The sequence below is a fragment of the Neophocaena asiaeorientalis genome, unplaced genomic scaffold (genome assembly GCF_003031525.2).
Source record: "Neophocaena asiaeorientalis asiaeorientalis breed wild unplaced genomic scaffold, Neophocaena_asiaeorientalis_V1.1 scaffold98, whole genome shotgun sequence".
NCBI classification, from domain to species: domain Eukaryota; kingdom Metazoa; phylum Chordata; class Mammalia; order Artiodactyla; family Phocoenidae; genus Neophocaena; species Neophocaena asiaeorientalis.
Genome location: NW_020172459.1, coordinates 1689184 through 1708735, shown reverse-complemented (window position 1 = coordinate 1708735; position 19552 = coordinate 1689184). Strand labels below are relative to the sequence as shown.

Here is a 19552-nt window from a genome sequence, read left to right as displayed (position 1 = left end):
GAGAAAGCTGGGCTGTGTCTAACAAATGGCACACATGTCGGGACTTCCCTGGTGGTACAGTGGTTATGACTCCGCGCTTCCAATGCAGGGGGCGTGGGTTCGATCCCTGGTTGGGGAATATGATCCCCGTGCAGCCAAAAGTTTAAAAAAAAAATGGCACACACATCAATTCCATACAAAATGTATTATGATGAGGAAACAGTAAAGCTAGAAGAGTAGCAATAACCACCTCCTCCCCACCCCCATGACGCCCAAATTAAATTTAGATGTATGTGGCAGAACAAAAATCAAGCCTTATTTTATTAGGAATTTAGAGAGAAATCATATTTAATAAATAAGAAGCCTCTAGGTGTAAGTCCATCTGTTGTCTACACTACTTTTTCAGGAATACATGAGAGGAAAAGAAAGCTAAAAGGTAAAGAATACAGGCAGCTTTGCTCCCCTTGGTTTAGGGACCAAGGTGGGGTTCCTATCACTTACAGTGTTGCAAGACTCTGCCCAGTCTTGGGATCCCAGAACTTGATTGGCTGTTGACTATCTTTACTTCCTGAAACAACTAACCCTTTTGTTGGATGCCAGTCTACACACTTCACATCAGCACCGTGCCCTGTCGGAAACAAGTTAAGATAAAAACCTAATCAGCATAGATATTTAAAACAGGACTCCATTCTAATTTAAACCAAAATAGAGAAACCTATTAAATGTTTTGATCCTAGTACTCAGTCATCTTAAACTTTTAAAACAAACTCTCTTTGGCCTTTGTGTCTGGAAGACTTTTGGGTACAGCAACCTCTCCTCCTATGCCACAATGCACAGGGACCATTCCTCTTCTCCTGGAACTAAGCTCACCTTCTCACGTACTTGCTGGTAGGCCGGTCAAGATTTTTGGAAGCCCCTGTAAAGCTGTGCAAACTTTTCATGATCTTCTATGTATTGTCCTAATTATTAGAAACAATGCTTGTCATTCACTTTAGCTTTCCTGCTTTGAAGTAGTCCCTATAGATCAAAAGTCCTAAATTCAGATTCAGACACCACCACTTTCTAGATGTGACAATACAAAAAGTATTCCATCTTTCTGATCCCATTTACTGAAATGCAGAATGGGAAAAATAATCCCTGCTTCATTCACACATATGTCAGATGAGATGCCAATAAAAGTTAGTCTAGCGAGTGCTCACTATATGATAGGCAGTGTATCGAGCACCTCTTTAAATCCTCTCAAAACCCTGAGAAAAGCTAGTCAACAATAACAGGAGCTGGAATCTGAACCCTGTCTGTAGGAATAGAGATAGTTCTCTTAAACACTGTGCTAGAGCATGAGGTTGCTTCAAAAACGCAACAGGTTAACCGTTACTAAAAATTACGAAAGTGAAAACCAGAATTTACAAAACTGAAAAAAATGAGCATGATTTTTGAAAACTTGTTGCTGTACAAAAAGAGCCTCAAGAGTATTTTATACAGCAAATGCACTAAGAAGCAGGTGAAGAGGGAGGTAAACAGCATTTGAAACGGCTCCTTCTCTAACCAGGCTCAAATCCAGCTTCTATGGAGTATAAGGTGGGAAGCAGGAAGGATACAGAAGAATAGAAAAATAGGGAAGTAGGGAAGAAGGAAGAGATGGTTCTAGAGGCGCTGGAGAGTGAATGTGCACCATGCAGAAGGGAAATTCGCATCTCAAGTAGGCAAGGACTTATCTAAAGCTCATCCCAGGGCTGGTGCTCGGGAGATACCAACTCTCTGGAGGAGCTTGGCAACGTGTATTAAAAGTTCGGAGAAAGTACGTATCCTGCAACCCGGTAAACTCCACGTCTCAGCATTGATCATCAGGATACAATGGGTGTCCAAAAAGATTGGCATATAACGATGTTGACCGATATAGTTTATTTTTAAATGCTCCTGAGTAGGAAATATATACTACAGAATAAATTTCAGCATGGCATATGTGCTCAATGGAATATGATGCATCTATTATAAATGATTCTATAGATAATTTAATGGCATGATTAAAATGTTCATGATACTAAGTTTATTAAAAAAAACAAACACCAGTGCGTATAGCATTCCTGATGCCATCACTGTAGAAGGCAAACAAATTAATAACGAGTGACTGTGTGTGCATATCTATATAGAGAAAAAAGGCAGGAAGTCTAGACACCAAGCTGTTATAATATTAAGCTGGATAGGAATTTTCAGGTGATTCTTATTTCTGTGTCTTCTGTTTTTATATTTCCTACAATAAAAATATATTATTTTGTAACTAGGATCTGAAGGTGGGAAAGGGGAAAGAGGTCTCGTTGTTGCCTTAATTTTTTATTAAGAACTGAGGATGGAAAAGTTGGACAGAAATATAATTCAGTCCCCCAGCCCCTTGCTTGCCTTAAGAACTTTCAATGTTATTAACAATTTTATCCTTAAAAGATATGGCCAGGGAATTTTAAAACTTTATGGGCCACTATCACCTGAAATTAAATATTATGTATAGATACGTATGTATTTTTACCAAATTTGAGTACAAAGTGCGTGAGAAAGTATTTTTAAAATGTGATGCACTATGCAAAAATGTTCATATTCTTAGCTGCCACCTCTACCCTCACCTTCTCTGGGACACTTTTATTACATAAAGAAAGTTGAGCTTAGTTTAAAGAAGTATATGCAAAAACAAGAAAACTATCAACCCATAAGAAAAGAACAACAAAATGTATTTTAGCTGCTTCACTTTTGTTTTCGCAAGTTTTCTAAAATATTTCAGTAGAATTCAAACAAGTGAAAAATCCCATCCATCCCTTTCTGTTAAATGAATTTACCCATATCCATATATATCACTAATATACATCAAACTGATTGGAACTGACTCGTGGATGTTATTTTATTGGTCACTGTCCCTAATAATAAAAATAATACTACTAGCAAACATATATTCTCCTTATGTATGGTACTATTCTAAGCAAAGACTGTATACTGAGTCATCATTTTACATGATTACAAAGCACAGATAGGTTAAAAAAGTTGCCCACGATTATACAGATGATGTAAGGCAGACACCTGAATGCAGGGAACCGGCCCCCGAGCCACTGCTCTTAATGCCTATTCTATACTGCCTGATTATGTGTGAAAGGTTACTTTGAGAGTTACAGAAGGAAAACAAAAATATGTACCTTCCTATTTGCTTCTCTATGCATAAAGACTCACCAAAGGACGGTACATTGCAGACAGGGTACTGAAATAGAACAGGGACTATTCAAGCCTTTACATTATTTTATTTTTGAAAAATGTACATGTATTATCTACTTTAAAAAAATTAAATACAAATAAAATAATCTAAGAAAATATGTACAAAAAAGTATGTGCAGGTTGCTAACATTTGTGGCTTAAAAAGAGACACACACACACACATACACAGAGCACACACATACATTTGCTTAAAAATGCATAAAATATGGCTTCCCTGGTGGCGCAGTGGTTGAGAGTCCACCTGCCGATGCAGGGGACGTGGGTTCGTGCCCCGGTCCGGGAAGATTCCACATGCCGTGGAGCGACTGGGCCCGTGAGCCACGGCCGCTGAGCCTGCGCATCTGGAGCCTGTGCTCCGCAGCGGGACAGGTCACAACAGTGAGAGGCCCGCGTACCGCCAAAAAAAAAAAAAAAAAAAAAAAATGCATAGAATATGTCTGAAAGAATATAAAAGAATCTGATAATATTGACTGCCACCAAGAAGGGGAATTGGTACCCTTGTACCCTGGGAACAAGGGTAAGGAGAGTTCACTGTATATTATTTGGTAATTTTAAAATATTGAAACACATGATCTATTGAGAAAAATATTCAATTAAAAATTTTTATTTACTAGATAACAGATTGATTACCTGTATGAAATCTTTACAAGCAGCATATGTCATTTTCATAATTTCAATTTCATAATCCATAGATTAAGCTGGCATAGAAGCAAACTGATATGCAACTGCTTCCTTCTCCAGGGAAAAAAGTTACTGAATTCCCAATGAAGTGACAAAAACTATTTCAAATGATAAAATTCTACCCTCTCATGTCAATATGATACATTTAGATCCAGAAGAATCAGACTGATAGAAATCTATCCTAAGAAAATAATTTTCAAGGATTTTTTAAAACTCTTATTTTTAAAATATGGTATTTGAAGCCTTGTTCATAAGTTTAAAAGTATAAAAAATTTTAGAAGTGGAATGACTAAATGAACTGTGCCACAGTCCCAAAACAAAAGAAACATACAACTACTACAATGAAGATTCTGGCAACAAAGAAAAACATGCTCATGAAATAAAGGGAACTTTTACAAGCAAACAACAGAGGCACAACCTGTGCATATGCTATGAGAATGACTATAAAAATGTACACATATATTTGCAAAAATGTAGATACGAATAAGCAGGAAATGAAAAACATATTGGGATTGTGAGAAAAAAGGTAAAAATTTTCTATCCACATTTCCTCTAATGTTATACTGTGGTTTTAACCATAAATAACATGGGTTAGATTTGTGTGTGTGTGTGTGAACTTTTTGATATGTTTTTAAAATGAGAAAAAAAATGCAAGTTACTTAGCTAGGTAATGTCTTATCCATCAAATTAGCAAAAATTAATTTTGGTGACACCCAGTATAAATAAGTTACAGACACACTTATGCGTAACTGGTTGGAAAGTAAATCAGTACGACTTTGCAGGGAGGCTTTTGGCCCTATCAAAATGTTAAATGCTCACAACCTTCAATTCTGTAATCCCTCTGCTAGGAATTTACCTTATGTTTGTAGCTGTAAAAGCGCACCAAGATTTATATACAAAGGTATTTATTACACCGTGTTTGAATTATAAAACTGGAAACAACCTAAATATAAATCAGTGAGGGGATATTTAGAAAAATTAAGATAAATCCATATAATTGAATACTATACGGCTGTTAAAACTGAAGCTGAAACTGAATCTGGAGTGACAGAAGTGTTTTATATCTTGATTATGGTGGTGGTTTCAAAAATGAAGCAGTGAGGGCTTCCCTGGTGGCGCAATGGTTGAGAGTCCGCCTGCCGATGCAGGGGACACGGCTTCGAGTCCCGGTCTGGGAAGATCCCACATGCCGCGGAGCGGCTGGGCCCGTGAGCCATGGCCGCTGAGCCTGCGCGTCCGGAGCCTGTGCTCCTCAATGGGAGAGGCCACAACAGTGAGAGGCCCGCGTACCGCAAAAAAAAAAAAAAAAAAAAAAAAAAGAAGCAGTGAGAAGGAACTTTCTAGAGGGACTGAAATGTTATGTATCTTGATTATGGTGTATATATTTGTCAAAATTCATAGAACTGTACACCTAAAAAAAAGGTAAATGTTACTGTATGTAACTTACACCTCAATAAACCTGACTTCTAAATAATATAAGCAGAAAAGCAAGGTGTAATTTAGCCCCATTTGGAAAAAAGAAAACTTAAGCTGTTAATAGTTTTTTAGGGAGAAGAAATGGTATGGGAATAAGAAGAAGTCATTTACTCTTCTGTACTGCTTGAAGTTTTTAACATGCGCTTTTATTACTTTACTTAATGTCAACTGGCTTTGGTTTCCCTCTATTCAAAACTCAAGGGACTGACTGACATCAATTAGCGCCTGTGTTTGTCAATACAGAACTAACCAGTGCCTGTGGTCCCGGGAAGATGTGCTTCAGAACCTCAGTGGGAATGAAAGTTTTCGTTGAAAGCTCTTGGACTCGCTACGGCTGAACTAAGTTTCAAGGATAACATGGGTTTTGTGACCTGGCATGCTATACATAAAAACTTAATCTTATATAAATTATTATCTCATAGAAAAATGACTGAGTCCCAAACACATGGCTTATCAATTTCAACCATTAACCCTAAAGAACGCCTTTACAACAATTTTTACCATTTCAAAGGTCCAGAATTTCAGCATAGAATCATTCAAAGTTCTTTGTTACCCCCAAACATGGAAATTTTAAGACTGTAGTATCTGCAGTGCTAAAGCAATTAACACAGACTTAATGGAAAATTCATTCATGTGACAACTGTTTTTTATTGGCCTACTGACCTAGATATTTTAGTACTAAAAACATCTTGCTAATGGCTCAAGATTTTAGGACTGAAAACTTCTTGCCAATGAAAGACCAAGTATTTTTTAAAGTGGCATTTAAACGTTTCAGAATCAAGCCCATAAAAAATACAAAGATACAACTCTCAACACCACCAAACCTCCTCCAGATACTATAAAGCCTAACACAGGAAAACGTGGAGCCCTGCAGGGGACTGACAGGAGTCTAAAGGTAGATTGTAGTAAACACATACAATCCTTAGTAGGATGGCAGAGCTTTAAGAAGCCAGTGATGTGGGCACAGAGTTACCAAGTAAAAACTCTAGGATCCCCAGGAAAGGTAACAAGTAGCTCGGCCATACTGCAACTAGAAATGGAGGCTATGCTTAAAGAAAGATTTCAGTATTGAGGCTTGGAGGTACAACTGCCGAATTCTAAAATATCCCAACTGCCAAAATCATCAAATAAAAAACAAGACTGTCATGATAAATCTACATGTGACATTCCCTTTGAATGCTTATAAATATTTAAGAACTTAACCTGCACTGTTCAACATAGTAGCTATTAGCCACCTGTGGCTATTTAAGTGTTTTAATTTAGATTAAAAATTAGGTCACTCAGTCACACTAGTGACATTTCAAGTGCTCAACAACCACCTGTGACTAACAGCTAGCATACTGGACAGCATAAACACAGAGTATTTCCATCATCTCAAGAAGTCCTATTAGACAACACTGATTTAGACTGTAATTAGACATTTTAAAGAAAGTTTCTCCTTGAACTTCCATAATCACATTATTTTTATTCCCTATCTCAGTTACACAATGAATAGCAACAACAAAAAAATTACCTTCAATTGATACTTGAGCTAGTGAAGACCTACAAAGTTATACAGCCTTGTAATTTTTACAAGAGAAAACTGAGGCCTAAAAGGGTTTAGGCCAGTGGCCAGAGGTGGCCAGGACTGCCTTCTTCCCATTCCAATCTTCCCTTCACCTCACTAAATATAACATCCAAATGAAGTGGCAGAAGAGGTCCTTTTGTTTTGTTTCACTTATCAAATTTTGCTTGCTCAAATGTAACTGAGGGTGTAGAAGGCAAACTTCTACACACCTTTCCATCTCTCAGAACTGCACAAGAAAAGAATTTAGGGGTAAAATCTAAAGATAAACACATAAAAAAGAATTACTTTTTAACTATCTGAGAAGTAACCAGATTGACTTCGAAGACCAGGGTCCTGTTAAATGTGGCAACCATGACCCAACTCCACCCAAAGAAATTCCAAATTAATCTAACCATACTGGATTACTCTCAGAGCTTAAGCTTTGAGGGCAATGAGTTCTGCATCATTTCTTTGCTAGCTAAACATTCCCTCAGGGTGCTAGCTAAATGAATAGTGACAGAATTAGCATCTCTGAGACACTGGTGGCATTGCTTTGTGGATTAACCTGTGTCTGACATGCCAGAATTGTTTAGCTTATTATTTCATAATTATTTGCAGAGAGCAACCATTAATTGTGCATTAGAATTTATACCAAATGGGGAGGTAAACAGTAATTTTACTTATTCCACTTGATTATACTTTCACACATTCATCTTTCACTTGTTCACTAATTCAAAGTAAGTGTACTCAACAGCAACATTTGCTGGGTTCCTATTATGGGTGCTCAACCTCTAAAATATGTGACCACCAAATGAAACAGAATTGAACACTGGGGAAGTATCTGTGGAATCACACAGTCCAGGTACAGTAACTTTCCAAAAATTAATACGTAGAATAAATGTTTTCTGAATACAGACTGAAATTAAGCCAGCAAACAATTAATGCAGGTGCTTTAGAGACCCTCTCCACAAAATAAAAACAGAAAAAAAAACTCTTAAAAACAATGTTCATGAGTATGCTTGAAATAGGAAGGTGCAGAATGCAAACAAAAAAAAAAACAGTAAGATTTTTCCTAATGACAAAATGCTTAATGTGTTGTTTTTAAAGGAGATCCTAGAAATATAATGTAGAGACTCCTTAATGAACCCTAAAATTCTGAGAATAACAGGATAGATGGTTAGGTCCTTAGCTGTTTGGCGAACAGCTCTAGACTTACTTTTGTAGAAAGTGGAGTCTTCCTGTTGATTAATAATTTCCAACCTCAGAATCGTAAAGTGTAGTGCAGTGAACGCTAGGAGCCAACAAGGGAACAAGGTCTGTTTTTGTACTCTTCCCTTATCCGAGGAGGTTCCCTGGCCTCTGTGAAATTGTATGTAGACTTTGTGCCCCTGTGCATTTTTCAAGAACCTCATCTCTCCTCCACAGCCTCACCAGACCCTAAGGAACCTATCATCCCACACAGGTAAACAGCCCTGCCTTAAGACAATGCATATGCCCCCAAGGCTCGGTGAACAGTCTGAAAATCAAGATACAGAGTTTTATTTGAAGGTCAGAAATAGTGTCCATTTTCCCATTTTATTTTTCCTGGATCAGACCATTATATGAACAAATCTTAAGGAAAATTTCTTTTATACATAGCTTACAAAAAGCACCAAGATTTTCTAATACAGGAAGGAAAAAAAGCAAACAAAATTTAAGCGCCACCTTGTACAACATTAACAGCCGAAGAACTGTTATTCAAGAAAGTGTGTCAAACATTAACAAACTCAAGCTACTTCCAGCCACAAGAACATAAAATGTAACAGATCAGTTCAAGGCAAAGGGTATGTGTAGCCATGGTCCACAGCCAAACACTTCAGTAGGTCAGCGGAATCAAGAATTTAAAAAATTAAGGAGCATAAGCAACTTGTATGTTGGTCAATGAATATGCAATTTATTAACATTTTTACCTTCCTTTTTTGCAGAATGATTTTAAATTTGATCCAACACTGAACATCAACCGGAAGTAATTACTATCTTTGTCATTTAAATCTAGAAAGTTACATTAGTAAAAAACTATAAAATTAAATGGAAAATAAAGTTTGGAAAGAGTACACCTCCAGGCAGTGTTTACACAAAGCATATTCCAAGCAACAACAGGGCACAGAATCATGGGTGAAGGGTTTCTCCGGTCAAATAGCTGGGCAATGCTGAATTTTAAAAATTGACAAGTTTCTTTTCATGTCTGAGAGCCTTCAGTGCTTTCAATATGTGTTACAAATCTGTAGGTGAAAATTTGACCGCAAGCCTTTTTTTTCTCAGAATACTTCCAAGTCCCTCAAAAGACCAATCTGTGAAATTTTGAAATGCTAGCTTAGGATGTGGTCTGGCAATGATGAACCTAAATTCAGGTCAGCAGACACCTCTGGAGCAGGAGAGGAGCAACTAAAGGGACCTTTAACCATATCTGCAATGTGTGTGATGTGTACTTCTTTTTAAAATTCAGAAATAAGTATGGCAAAATGTAAGGATTTGATGGAGCTGAGTGGTAACACAGAAAAGTGTTATAAAAAACAGTTAAACATACGGTGTCAGAAAAGCATCCAGTATAAAAACAAACTCAAATGGCATAGGGGGTAGACACATCATAAATTTGCCCATCTTCTACTTAACTTATATATTTAATTTGCGTATGCAAGTAAAATGGTTTCTATTTATTTGTACCATGTATTTACATGGTACTGACAAAGGCTGACCTAAACGAAATTGTCAAGTAGGTTAAAAATTGAAATTAAACACACATCTCATAAGATTAATGCCATGTAACTACTTCTGGCATAAAGTGAAAAAAATTATGAATATATGACTAAGTATATAATTTGAGTCCAATTAAAAACTTAAAGTATTCAAAAAAGTACAAGGCTATTTTGGAGAATATTTATCAAAGCAGATTAAAGCAAAGGAATGCAACAACCAAATATTCTTTCAGCCTCATTGCTGTTGTACTCCCCCAATTGCTGGATGTTAACAATCAATATGTCAAAGCACTTCAGCCATTTGTCTGGGATGGGAGATACCTGGGGTCCCACGCAACGCAGAAACCAGTCACAAAGTCCTTTGTAAGAAAGGGTACACTGGTGTGTGCTTGTGTGTGCACGTGTATGTGTGTGTGTGTGTGTGTGTGTGTGTGTGTGAGCACGTGCATAGTCAAAGTTCTCTAGTAAACATTTCTGCACACATTCATAATTCAATAGTAATATATAGATGACACAATATTCTTTTAAAGGATCAAGAAGAAAAGCATATAGCCATTGCTTGAAAAATTAGAAAGAAAATGTAAAACCAAAAAATCCTTTAAAAGAATGAGCAGGGGGCTTCCCTGGTGGCGCAGTGGTTGGGAGTCCGCCTGCCGATGCAGGGGACACGGGTTCGTGCCCCGGTCCGGGAAGATCCCACATGCCGCGGAGCGGCTGGGCCCGTGAGCCATGGCCGCTGAGCCTGCGCATCCGGAGCCCGTGCTCCGCAACGGGAGAGGCCACAGCAGTGAGAGGCCCGCGTACCGCAAAAAAAAAAGAATGAGCAGGACTACCAGAAAGTGCAGTACCTATGCGACATTAATAATAAAGTTAGTGCCAGCAGGTACCTTGGCCAAGAATGAACAGAAGTCATGATTGAAACTCCTAATAAAGAAAAAGCAAAACCATTTATAATGATACTTTAGGGTACTTCTAGAGTAAGCCTTCCTTCTGAAAACAAGGTAAAAAATATGGTTCACCCAGTTGGCCATCTTAAGGAGACTGTTTTTTTACATTGAAGTTTAGATACATAAAAGCAACACATAATCTTGGTCAAAGTAGAATTAATTAACCCCATGGCAATCATGGCCATGCAGAGCATCAACTGTACTTTGAATCTCTGAGTTTTGCCAGACTATTCTTGGGTATATCTGCACACTTTTGGTAAATGTGGTTCCCTATATAACCCTCTCCATCTGCTACTATTCACCTCTTGGAAGAAAGGAAGGTAACAATGGCAGGATTATAGAAATTTACCTGTACCAGAACAAAAGGGTTATGTGAACCCCTAAACACTGCTGGGGGTAAGTATATATCACGATTCCCAGCACATTGTGTGATTTCTACCTGTAACTAAAACTTTTCCTACAAATGAATATTGTGATATGGCATTACACTCCAACTGGATCTTGATAATGATCTTCATTTCTGTTTCAAAGCAGAAATAAGATAATGGAGAAAACCTCAACTGGGAGCTGGTCCTATTATCTAGTTTCCATCATAGTGAAAACATATTCCAATAGAATATTCATTAGCCCATACTGATATAAATAAATAATAAATAAGAGGGGGAGAAGAGCTGAATTTCTCATACGTGAAAATTCCAAATAACTTAGGTTCACCCTCAAGGATGTGGAGCATAATTCCCAACCCCTCTGGTGTGGGCTGTGCTTCACGCCTTCCTTTCAAAGAGAACTATATGGAGAGGGGGAGAAAGAGTAGCCTTACGCTGGAGAACTCTGACAAACACTGCTTCAACCTGTTGACCAAAGTCAACATCAAGTCATGTTGATAGCATACACCCTCTTGCTCTGATGTGATAAAAATGGCACGTCACCTCTGTGATCTACCTCCCCAAATCCCATAAAACCAAAGCCAATCATGAGAAAAATATCAGCTAAAACCCAACTGAGGGCCATTCCACAACCACCGTAATACTCATCAAAACACTGGCAGCAAGAAGACAGAGGAACAAAATCTTGATAGTGCCAACGTGGAGGAGAAACTTTGAATCTAGAATTCTGAATCCAGCCGAAGCCTCGTTATAAATGAAATGAAGACGTATAATAAGTTTTCAAAATTCTGCCCATAAATCTCAGAAAGAAAAAAAATGTTTGACCGTTCTAGAAATGTGGAAACCAAGTAATACTGATTAGGAAATGTGAAAATCCAAACCAGCTCAAATTAAACTTAACAGATTATAAAGAATACCATTGTTCCCTCGTGGAGGCGTTTTAAAATCTGCCATCTTCTTGTACTTTGTTGAATGAATGAATGAATGTATGATGAAAAGCCCAGAGGAAAAAAACCAAAAAACCAAAATTGTGTTCTTAGGAAAAACAGATCCGTGTTTTAGTTTGCCCTCCTCTCTGAGCAGCGTCGTGAACCACAAAAATTCTCATCTCCACCTACAATCTACCATATACTCCCTCCCTCTGGAAGAAATAACCACGAGACAAAGTGAGCTTTGTCCAACAGGCGCACAGGTACAGTGTCAGAACAGTTTTATTTGGAATCAAGGAAAGGATATGTTAAACATAATTTAGTTCATGTAGGTACTACGTTTAGCGCTCATGTGCTCTACAATGGTTATTAGTAAAAAGATTTGAAGTGAACTTGATCTGTTCAAACCTCAAATGTCATCTACCATCTTATATAATTTACTTAACACTTGCTAAGCCTTTATATTTCCATGTGTAAAATGGACTACTCAATCATTGGATTGTTTCAGGAATTAAATGAAATGTATGAAATGTATCATCATGCCTAGCACACATTTTGAATAGTCAAATTTTAAGAACTCTTGTTTTGATCCAATCTCTGCCCTGAAAAAGCTCACCATAAGGACAGAGATTTCCATGTAGAGCTAAGAGCAAGAGCTGTCATTACCGTGAACAGAGTATGGGATAGCAGAAAATGGCTCGATTTGAAAGTACTTCCCACAAGTAAGACTTCTTAATACTTCGCTAAATTTCAGTCTTCAAGTGACCCAAGATAAAAAGAACACAGAGGCTTCCCTGGTGGCGCAGTGGTTGAGAGTCTGCCTGCCGATGCGGGGGACACGGGTTCGTGCCCCGGTCCGGGAAGAGGCACAACAGTGAGAGGCCCGCGTACCACAAAAAAAAAAAAAAAAAAAAAAAAAAAAAAGAACACAGAGTTCTAATTACCAACATCCAATCTAAGTATTAGACTTGATCTAACGCCATTTCTCTCTGAGAACTGGAAAAGCTACAATGGGGGCCATCACTGCCTTTATTATATTATTTTGACTGTTTTAAGTAACAGTCAAAGTAACTGAGTTTTAAGTAACTAAGAAAGACAGGTAATACTTCTGATGACAGATAATACTGTTAATTCCGCTAGACTAAATGGCAGTCTCCAATACTGAGGTAAAACCAATCACTTTTTTAAAATATTTATTAAGTAAATATTTGAAAATTCTCTCTACATTTTTTTCTATTTTTATTAACACATTTCTAGGAAAAAAGAAACCTACAGGAAAAATATTAGGTTTAACTCAAGTGTCTTTCAGTTATTTTAATTGATCACTTACTCTAAATTCCCCTAAATGCCATGGATTACCTTAAACTAGAAATACATGATTAAAAATTTAAATGTATAATATTTCTTAAGAAATGGAGAAATGACAGAAGTGGGAAGAATACCAGGAGAGATGTAAGGGAAACAGTCTCAAGGTCACTAATGTGAAGAAGGAATTGAGTCTTGGAATAAATCATGATTTTACTACTAAGTTAAATTATGTATGCAAGCCCCTTCCTAAATTACTTTGAAAGATTTACAGTGGATGCACTTATTTCCCATGACTCTCGCTGACCACAAACATTATGAAAATTTCAAAAAACTTCAACCTAAATGTGGGCAATTCTCCAAAAATAGATGGGCTCAGTGATGAATAAACCATAGCACAGAAATAAAACACAAAATACACAAAGGGCTGCTGGGGCCTTAAAAAGACTCTAGGCTCCAGGACAGCTCAGTGACAAAGGCTGTGATGCTGTAATGAGGGTAATTACAGAACTCTCCACAGAGCAACTTGTCCAGGCCCCTCCTCCTGCCTTCCCATTTATATAGAACAGCTGCACTCAGCTAAAGCCAGACAACGGCTTTCTAAAACAAAGCAATAGTAAGTCTGGGAAGAAATCCCCAAACAGGACTTAAGGCTGGAGGGAAAAGCAGCACAAAGCTTGTGCCAATGCCATACTATGACCCTGGAGGAAGGAAAGGAGAAGGGAGAGCAGAGAAAGAAGGAAACAAGAGGGGAGATGAGACAGGAGAGAAGGAGGAAAGGAGAGGGGGAAAGGGGAGAAAGGAGGGTAGTTCCATCCACCCAAGGGTGAAATAAACTGAGCACTGCATCTCAGAATACAACACACTTACTTTCTTACTTTGGCAATTGTGGCAGGTGCCCGTTTACGCCAAGACTGTCCTTCCCCACACAGCTCACTACACACGCACACACATACACACACGCACACGCACACAGAGTCCACAGCGAGGTCTATTATTGAGCAGAGAGTCCTTTGGGCCAGTGGACTTACTCAACTGCAAAAGAAATGAAAAACAGCTACTTATACTAACCAACACAAATCTTCATTCAAATATTTGGCCAAGGATCACTGGACATTTGAGAAAAATCAAACAGGAGGAAAGAGAAAGACCAGGAAAAAGAAACAGATTAAGTGATTCTAGGGAAAACAAACAGGAACAGACTCAACCAAGCCAAACACACATATATACTCTTACACACACACCTCGATTACTATGCTAAAAGTTTTAAAGGGTATGTGCATTTCAAAAAAACAAACAACAAAACAGGCCACCATGAAAAGTGAAAAGACCAGAGAACCACTAGGGGGTCCTGGAAATTAAACACGGCAGTGGATAAAATAAAAATTTCATCAGAAGGGCTGAATAACAGATTGGGCATGACTGAAGATCATATTCTGGAAGATAAAATAGAAGAAATCTCCCAATACGTGGAGCAAAAGATGGAAACAAAATATGAAAGAGGTAATACACGGTAGATAGCTCCAAGAGGTCCAACATTCGTATATCAAGTTCCATAATACAAGCAGAGACAGTACGAAATGATAATCAAAGAATAAAGATTTGAGATTGTAGATCAAAGTGAGCCAATGAAGATGAAGTTTAAAATCTTATACCTATACTCACAGTAAAAATAATAAGTCCACAGAAAAAAAGAGATCATTTAAAAAACATTCAGAAGGGAAAACTAGGGTACAAACAAAATAATGAGAACTGGAATAGCATATGACTTCTCATCAGCAGAACTGACAGAAGATAGTGGAAGCCTTCAAAATCCTGAGGGAAAAGAATTTCACACCTAGAATCTGAAACCCAAACTATGAGTCAAGTATGATGGCAAATTATAGACCTCTCCAGACATCAGAATTTTGAAATTTACCTCTCAAGCACTGTTTCGGGAGGGGGGGAGAGGGGGAGTATATTTTTAACTAAATTGAAAAACAAAAACAAAACAAAGTGGACTTAACAGGGGAAGGCAAAGAAATCCCAGTATGACTGCGGTCACAGGCACAGAAGACAATCAGTCCAAATTAGAGCAGGAAGTCAGAGAACCAGGTGAAGAATATCTTCAAAAATAAAAATAAAATGCATTTACTATAATTGCAAAATTAAATCTTAAAAACTTGCTACGATAAAGGCTTTTAGTGCCATTAAGAAAGAAGGGAAAGTAATTACAAATTATAAGGAAAACTAAAGCAAACTTAATTATGGCATTACTTTCAACAGTTTATAGGACAATCGATTTAAGAAAACAGAGTCTCACTTGATCTTGATAATCTTCAAGTAGGACAACTTTTAACTGCCACAGAGTTTATTATAAACCTGCTTATACTACTTGTTTCTGAGGTCAACAGGCACATTCATATTCAAAATTCTACTTATTGGTTTCATTTTTTTTTTTTAGAACTGAAACCTTGGTTAAAAATCCTTGGAGAGATAAAAGGGAGAGAAGTAGAAAAGATATTGAGGGGCATAGATTTCCTTAGGTAACGTAATGGTGAGTCAAGGAACACTGCCTAAGGTTGGTGGCCCCCAAAAATAAAGAACTAAGAACATTTAAAGCTATATGGGAAACTATCAAAACAACTACAATTCATAACAAAGCCCAGAAGGTAGAAGGCAAGGCTGGTGGTGTAATTACTTGAAATTCTTCACCTTTCATGGTAGGTAGTAAAGAGACACTGTGTCAGGTAGATATACCAAGAAATATTTTAAATTCTGATGGTAACCACAGGAAATAAACAAATCAGCTTAAAAGGATTATCCACATTCCATCCCTCTATGGTGCTGGAGAAAATATTTTACCATATGTGCATGTTATTTATAAATTTTTAAAAATAAGCTTACATTTTTAAATGGTGGAAATTTCCTCAAATGTTAAGCCTACAGTGTCTCTAGAATTTCTGGCTGGATCACAACATTCTTAAAGTTTATCGTTAATGACTCCAGGATGGTGAGGACAACTCAGAAGTATCTTCCAAAAGTTTGAATGGTCATGCTCTGATCCATCAAGTTTACTGCTAGGAATTCTATCCTAAAGGAAAATTTACTTAAGTGGGAACAAATATAAAGGTACAATGAAGCTTAGTGAACAACTCTGTCTTTGTAAAACTTCTTGCAAATCCTAAATGTCTGTCATTGAGAATGGTAAAATAAGCTATGGTAGATACATGCTATGTAACGTTATAGAGCAGTTACTTTAAAAAGACTGGAATATAATGACACGGAAGAATGATCATGATGTACTGTGTTGTGAGAAAAGCAAACAGCAGAGGAATATATGTAGTATAATCCCATTTCAGTAGGTTTTTAAAAAAAATTTCTTTTTGTATATGCGTAAGAGTTGTAGAAACATTCACACCAAACTATTAATGGAATAGTGATGACCTCTGAATGTGAGATTGGAAACAGGGAGGGCAAGACACTGACTTGTTACTTCTAAGTGGTTGAACTTTTTATGAATGTTTATTACCCTTGTAAAAGGCAGAAAATTCTCAAGAAAACATCTTCAACATTAATCCTACCCAATTCTTTCCTTACCTTTCCACCCCTCCATTCCCCCAACACTGATGCATCGTAATAGATCTCAGCCTTCCATATGGCACATGGTAGGAATGTGTGAATCCAGACATTACAATTCTCTCCAAATCTCACTTCCACGTGATACACAGAATATACTTGTCGTCATGCATGACTGATGAAAAAAATGCATCTTAAAATGTTGCATGTGGTCTTCAGGTTGGTTGGTTAGGAAATGGTGCTGCTAATAAAGCCAAGGTTGCAAGTGGTATCCACATATAGGTCAGTAATTGTTATGAAGTCAGCCTGCATTTGTACTCATCATCTGTCATCTTTCCGGTGACAGGACACGATGTGGAAAAATCAACGTAAACCCATTTGAACTAGTGAGAACACTTCTTAAAAGATACATACTGATAGTGGGCTTCAGTCTCTTGGTTGTATTCTGAACACATTTGTGTAGACGTATGACCGCAGTTTATACATTTCTTTGCCAGTCAACCACACTAAGTTGTGTCATCAGTGTTTCCCAGAGAGAGAATGCCGGTTAACCAGGTTATCTGCAGCAACACTGCCTGTCTGTGCTCTGTGGGACCCATGTGATGTTGGGGTGTGTGGGACCACAAAGTTCTCAGTTTCTGGTCTTTAATTCTCATCTTCAGCCTTCATACCAAACACAAAATCAAAGTAATGTGGCAGAGTGAAGGTTTCTCAACCTTAACTGTGCTTGAAGAATGATTTTTCTTTTACTACTCATTTTTAGAAAAGGCAACTATATAAGGAGAAAATCAAAGACTGAAGAAAAACAGAAATAAGAACTTATAATGTGACTGCATTGCTAGAAATGGAGTATGTGATTTTGATCTAACTTAAAATGTCTATTTAAAATGCCCAAATAACTCACACTGCAGAGATCTATCATTTTTTTGGCCGTTATATCCTTTCAAGATATTATAAACCTAGTAAAAAGTAGCAACGGAAAGAAAATTCTGCTGCATCTATAGAATAACAGTATATCTTATATTCACCAAATATGAATCTACCTAACTAGAACTCAAAAAAACAGCTAGTGATTCTCAGGAAAGATTCAAACGTATTATCTATTCAAACACCAAACAAGCAAGCAACCAAAAAAAGGAACAGAACTTTGGGGACAGTGCATGGGGAATGGTGGGAGTGAATTATTGCCTTAAGGTAATGCTGTGATTCTGAGATGACAGTGGAAATAAAGTATGAGGACTTATAAAAATAAAGCTTAAAAAAATACGTCATAGTTCCATTTCAATATAATGTTATTTATTTAAATGTGGCTTACAATACAATTAATTTTATCAATGACACATCTAAACCTAAGAATCACTACTGAAATAGGATAATCATATGACAACCCATCCCAATTCTTGATCTAGTAATCTCCTCTTAAATGAACCCTTCATAATATCTTTCCTAATCAATCCAACTTCCTCTTAAACCAAATAAACTTAAATGTGTTACTTTCTTTACACCCTCCATGCTTTTTGCATCTTTCCTAGCACATATATGACTTAAGCAACATTTACTTCATGCCTACAACATGAGAAGTGCCTTCTTCTGTGTACTTCTGGGACCCTCACAACAACCCTGTGAGGTAGGTACCATCAGCTCCACTTTACAGAGGAGGAAGTGCATACTGAGAGAGATTGACCTGCCCAACAGCAGAGCTGGGATTCAAAGCCATACCTGCTGCTCTCAGATGAGTAATGTTTAAAGTACCCCAGACGAAAAAACAAAGATTGCCCAAGTAGAAACTATGACTGTAGCCAGAATTTTGGAGCAGCTGGAGAAGAGGTTCGACAACATTAATGATTCTTCCTTGTCACTTAACCACTGTAAACAGCAATTACACTATATTCTCCTATACTTAATTTTAAAAGGAAAAATTTTTTTGGCCGTGCCGCGTGGCATGCAGGATCTTAGTTCCCCGACCAGGGATTGAACCCATGCCCCCTGCAGTGGAAGTGCAGAGTCCTAACCACTGGACCACCAGGGAATTCCTGTATTCTCCTATATTTTAAAGGTAGCAATACACAAACAGAAAACTTACCCCTCCCTTTTTATAGAAAAAAAATGACACATTACAAACAGACTTGCACTCATCATTGACTATAAAAAGACATAGTAAACTGGTACTATTTCACAACAACCCTTATCGTAAGTGGATAGTTACAAAAAAAACATAGATGCAAGTCTACTGGTTATAGTAAATAATAGGAAAAGTGAGTTTTGTGGGGATCATGAAAATGGGTTGCTGCCTAGATAGATTTAATTTTAAATTACAAAACCTTATCTGGACACTTTAAATCAAGAGAATGTACCACAAACCTTTGTGCCTAAATTACATGAAGATGTATTCTAGCATCTACATTTGGCCCAAATCAACCATATTCTAATGCTACTACTGCTCTACTAAAAGCATCAAGAGTTCAAAAGTTTTGCAATCTAAATCCTTTCTTAAAGGTTTTTGAGATTCTCATAAACATTCAAAGCTATCATGAAGATTTCAATGACAAAATATGATTATATTCTTTATTTCTATAGGAAAATTCTATAGACCAATGGCAAAACTAGTAGTACCACATAAAGAGACTGGTTTGCCTATAGTGTGTCTTGCTTGTCTAATGGAGCTAGACATTTTGAATTCTCTAATCATGTGACACTATCTTAATATGCTCTATACTTTTTTTTTTTTTTTTTATAGCTTTATGTGGGCCTCTCCCTG

At 37.3% G+C, this 19552-nt stretch overlaps 1 protein-coding gene across 11 annotated transcripts in view; it reads right to left on the bottom strand.

Moving 5' to 3' along the window:
- WDR33 (WD repeat domain 33) overlaps positions 1-19552 on the bottom strand; it is a 101922-nt gene that overhangs the window by 20639 nt on the left and 61731 nt on the right. For all 11 annotated transcript variants that reach the window (XM_024738042.1, XM_024738052.1, XM_024738041.1 and 8 more), the window contains one exon: positions 481-607. In XM_024738042.1, coding sequence (XP_024593810.1) covers positions 481-607 — 127 coding nt within the window. The remainder of the gene's footprint in view (positions 1-480; positions 608-19552) is intronic.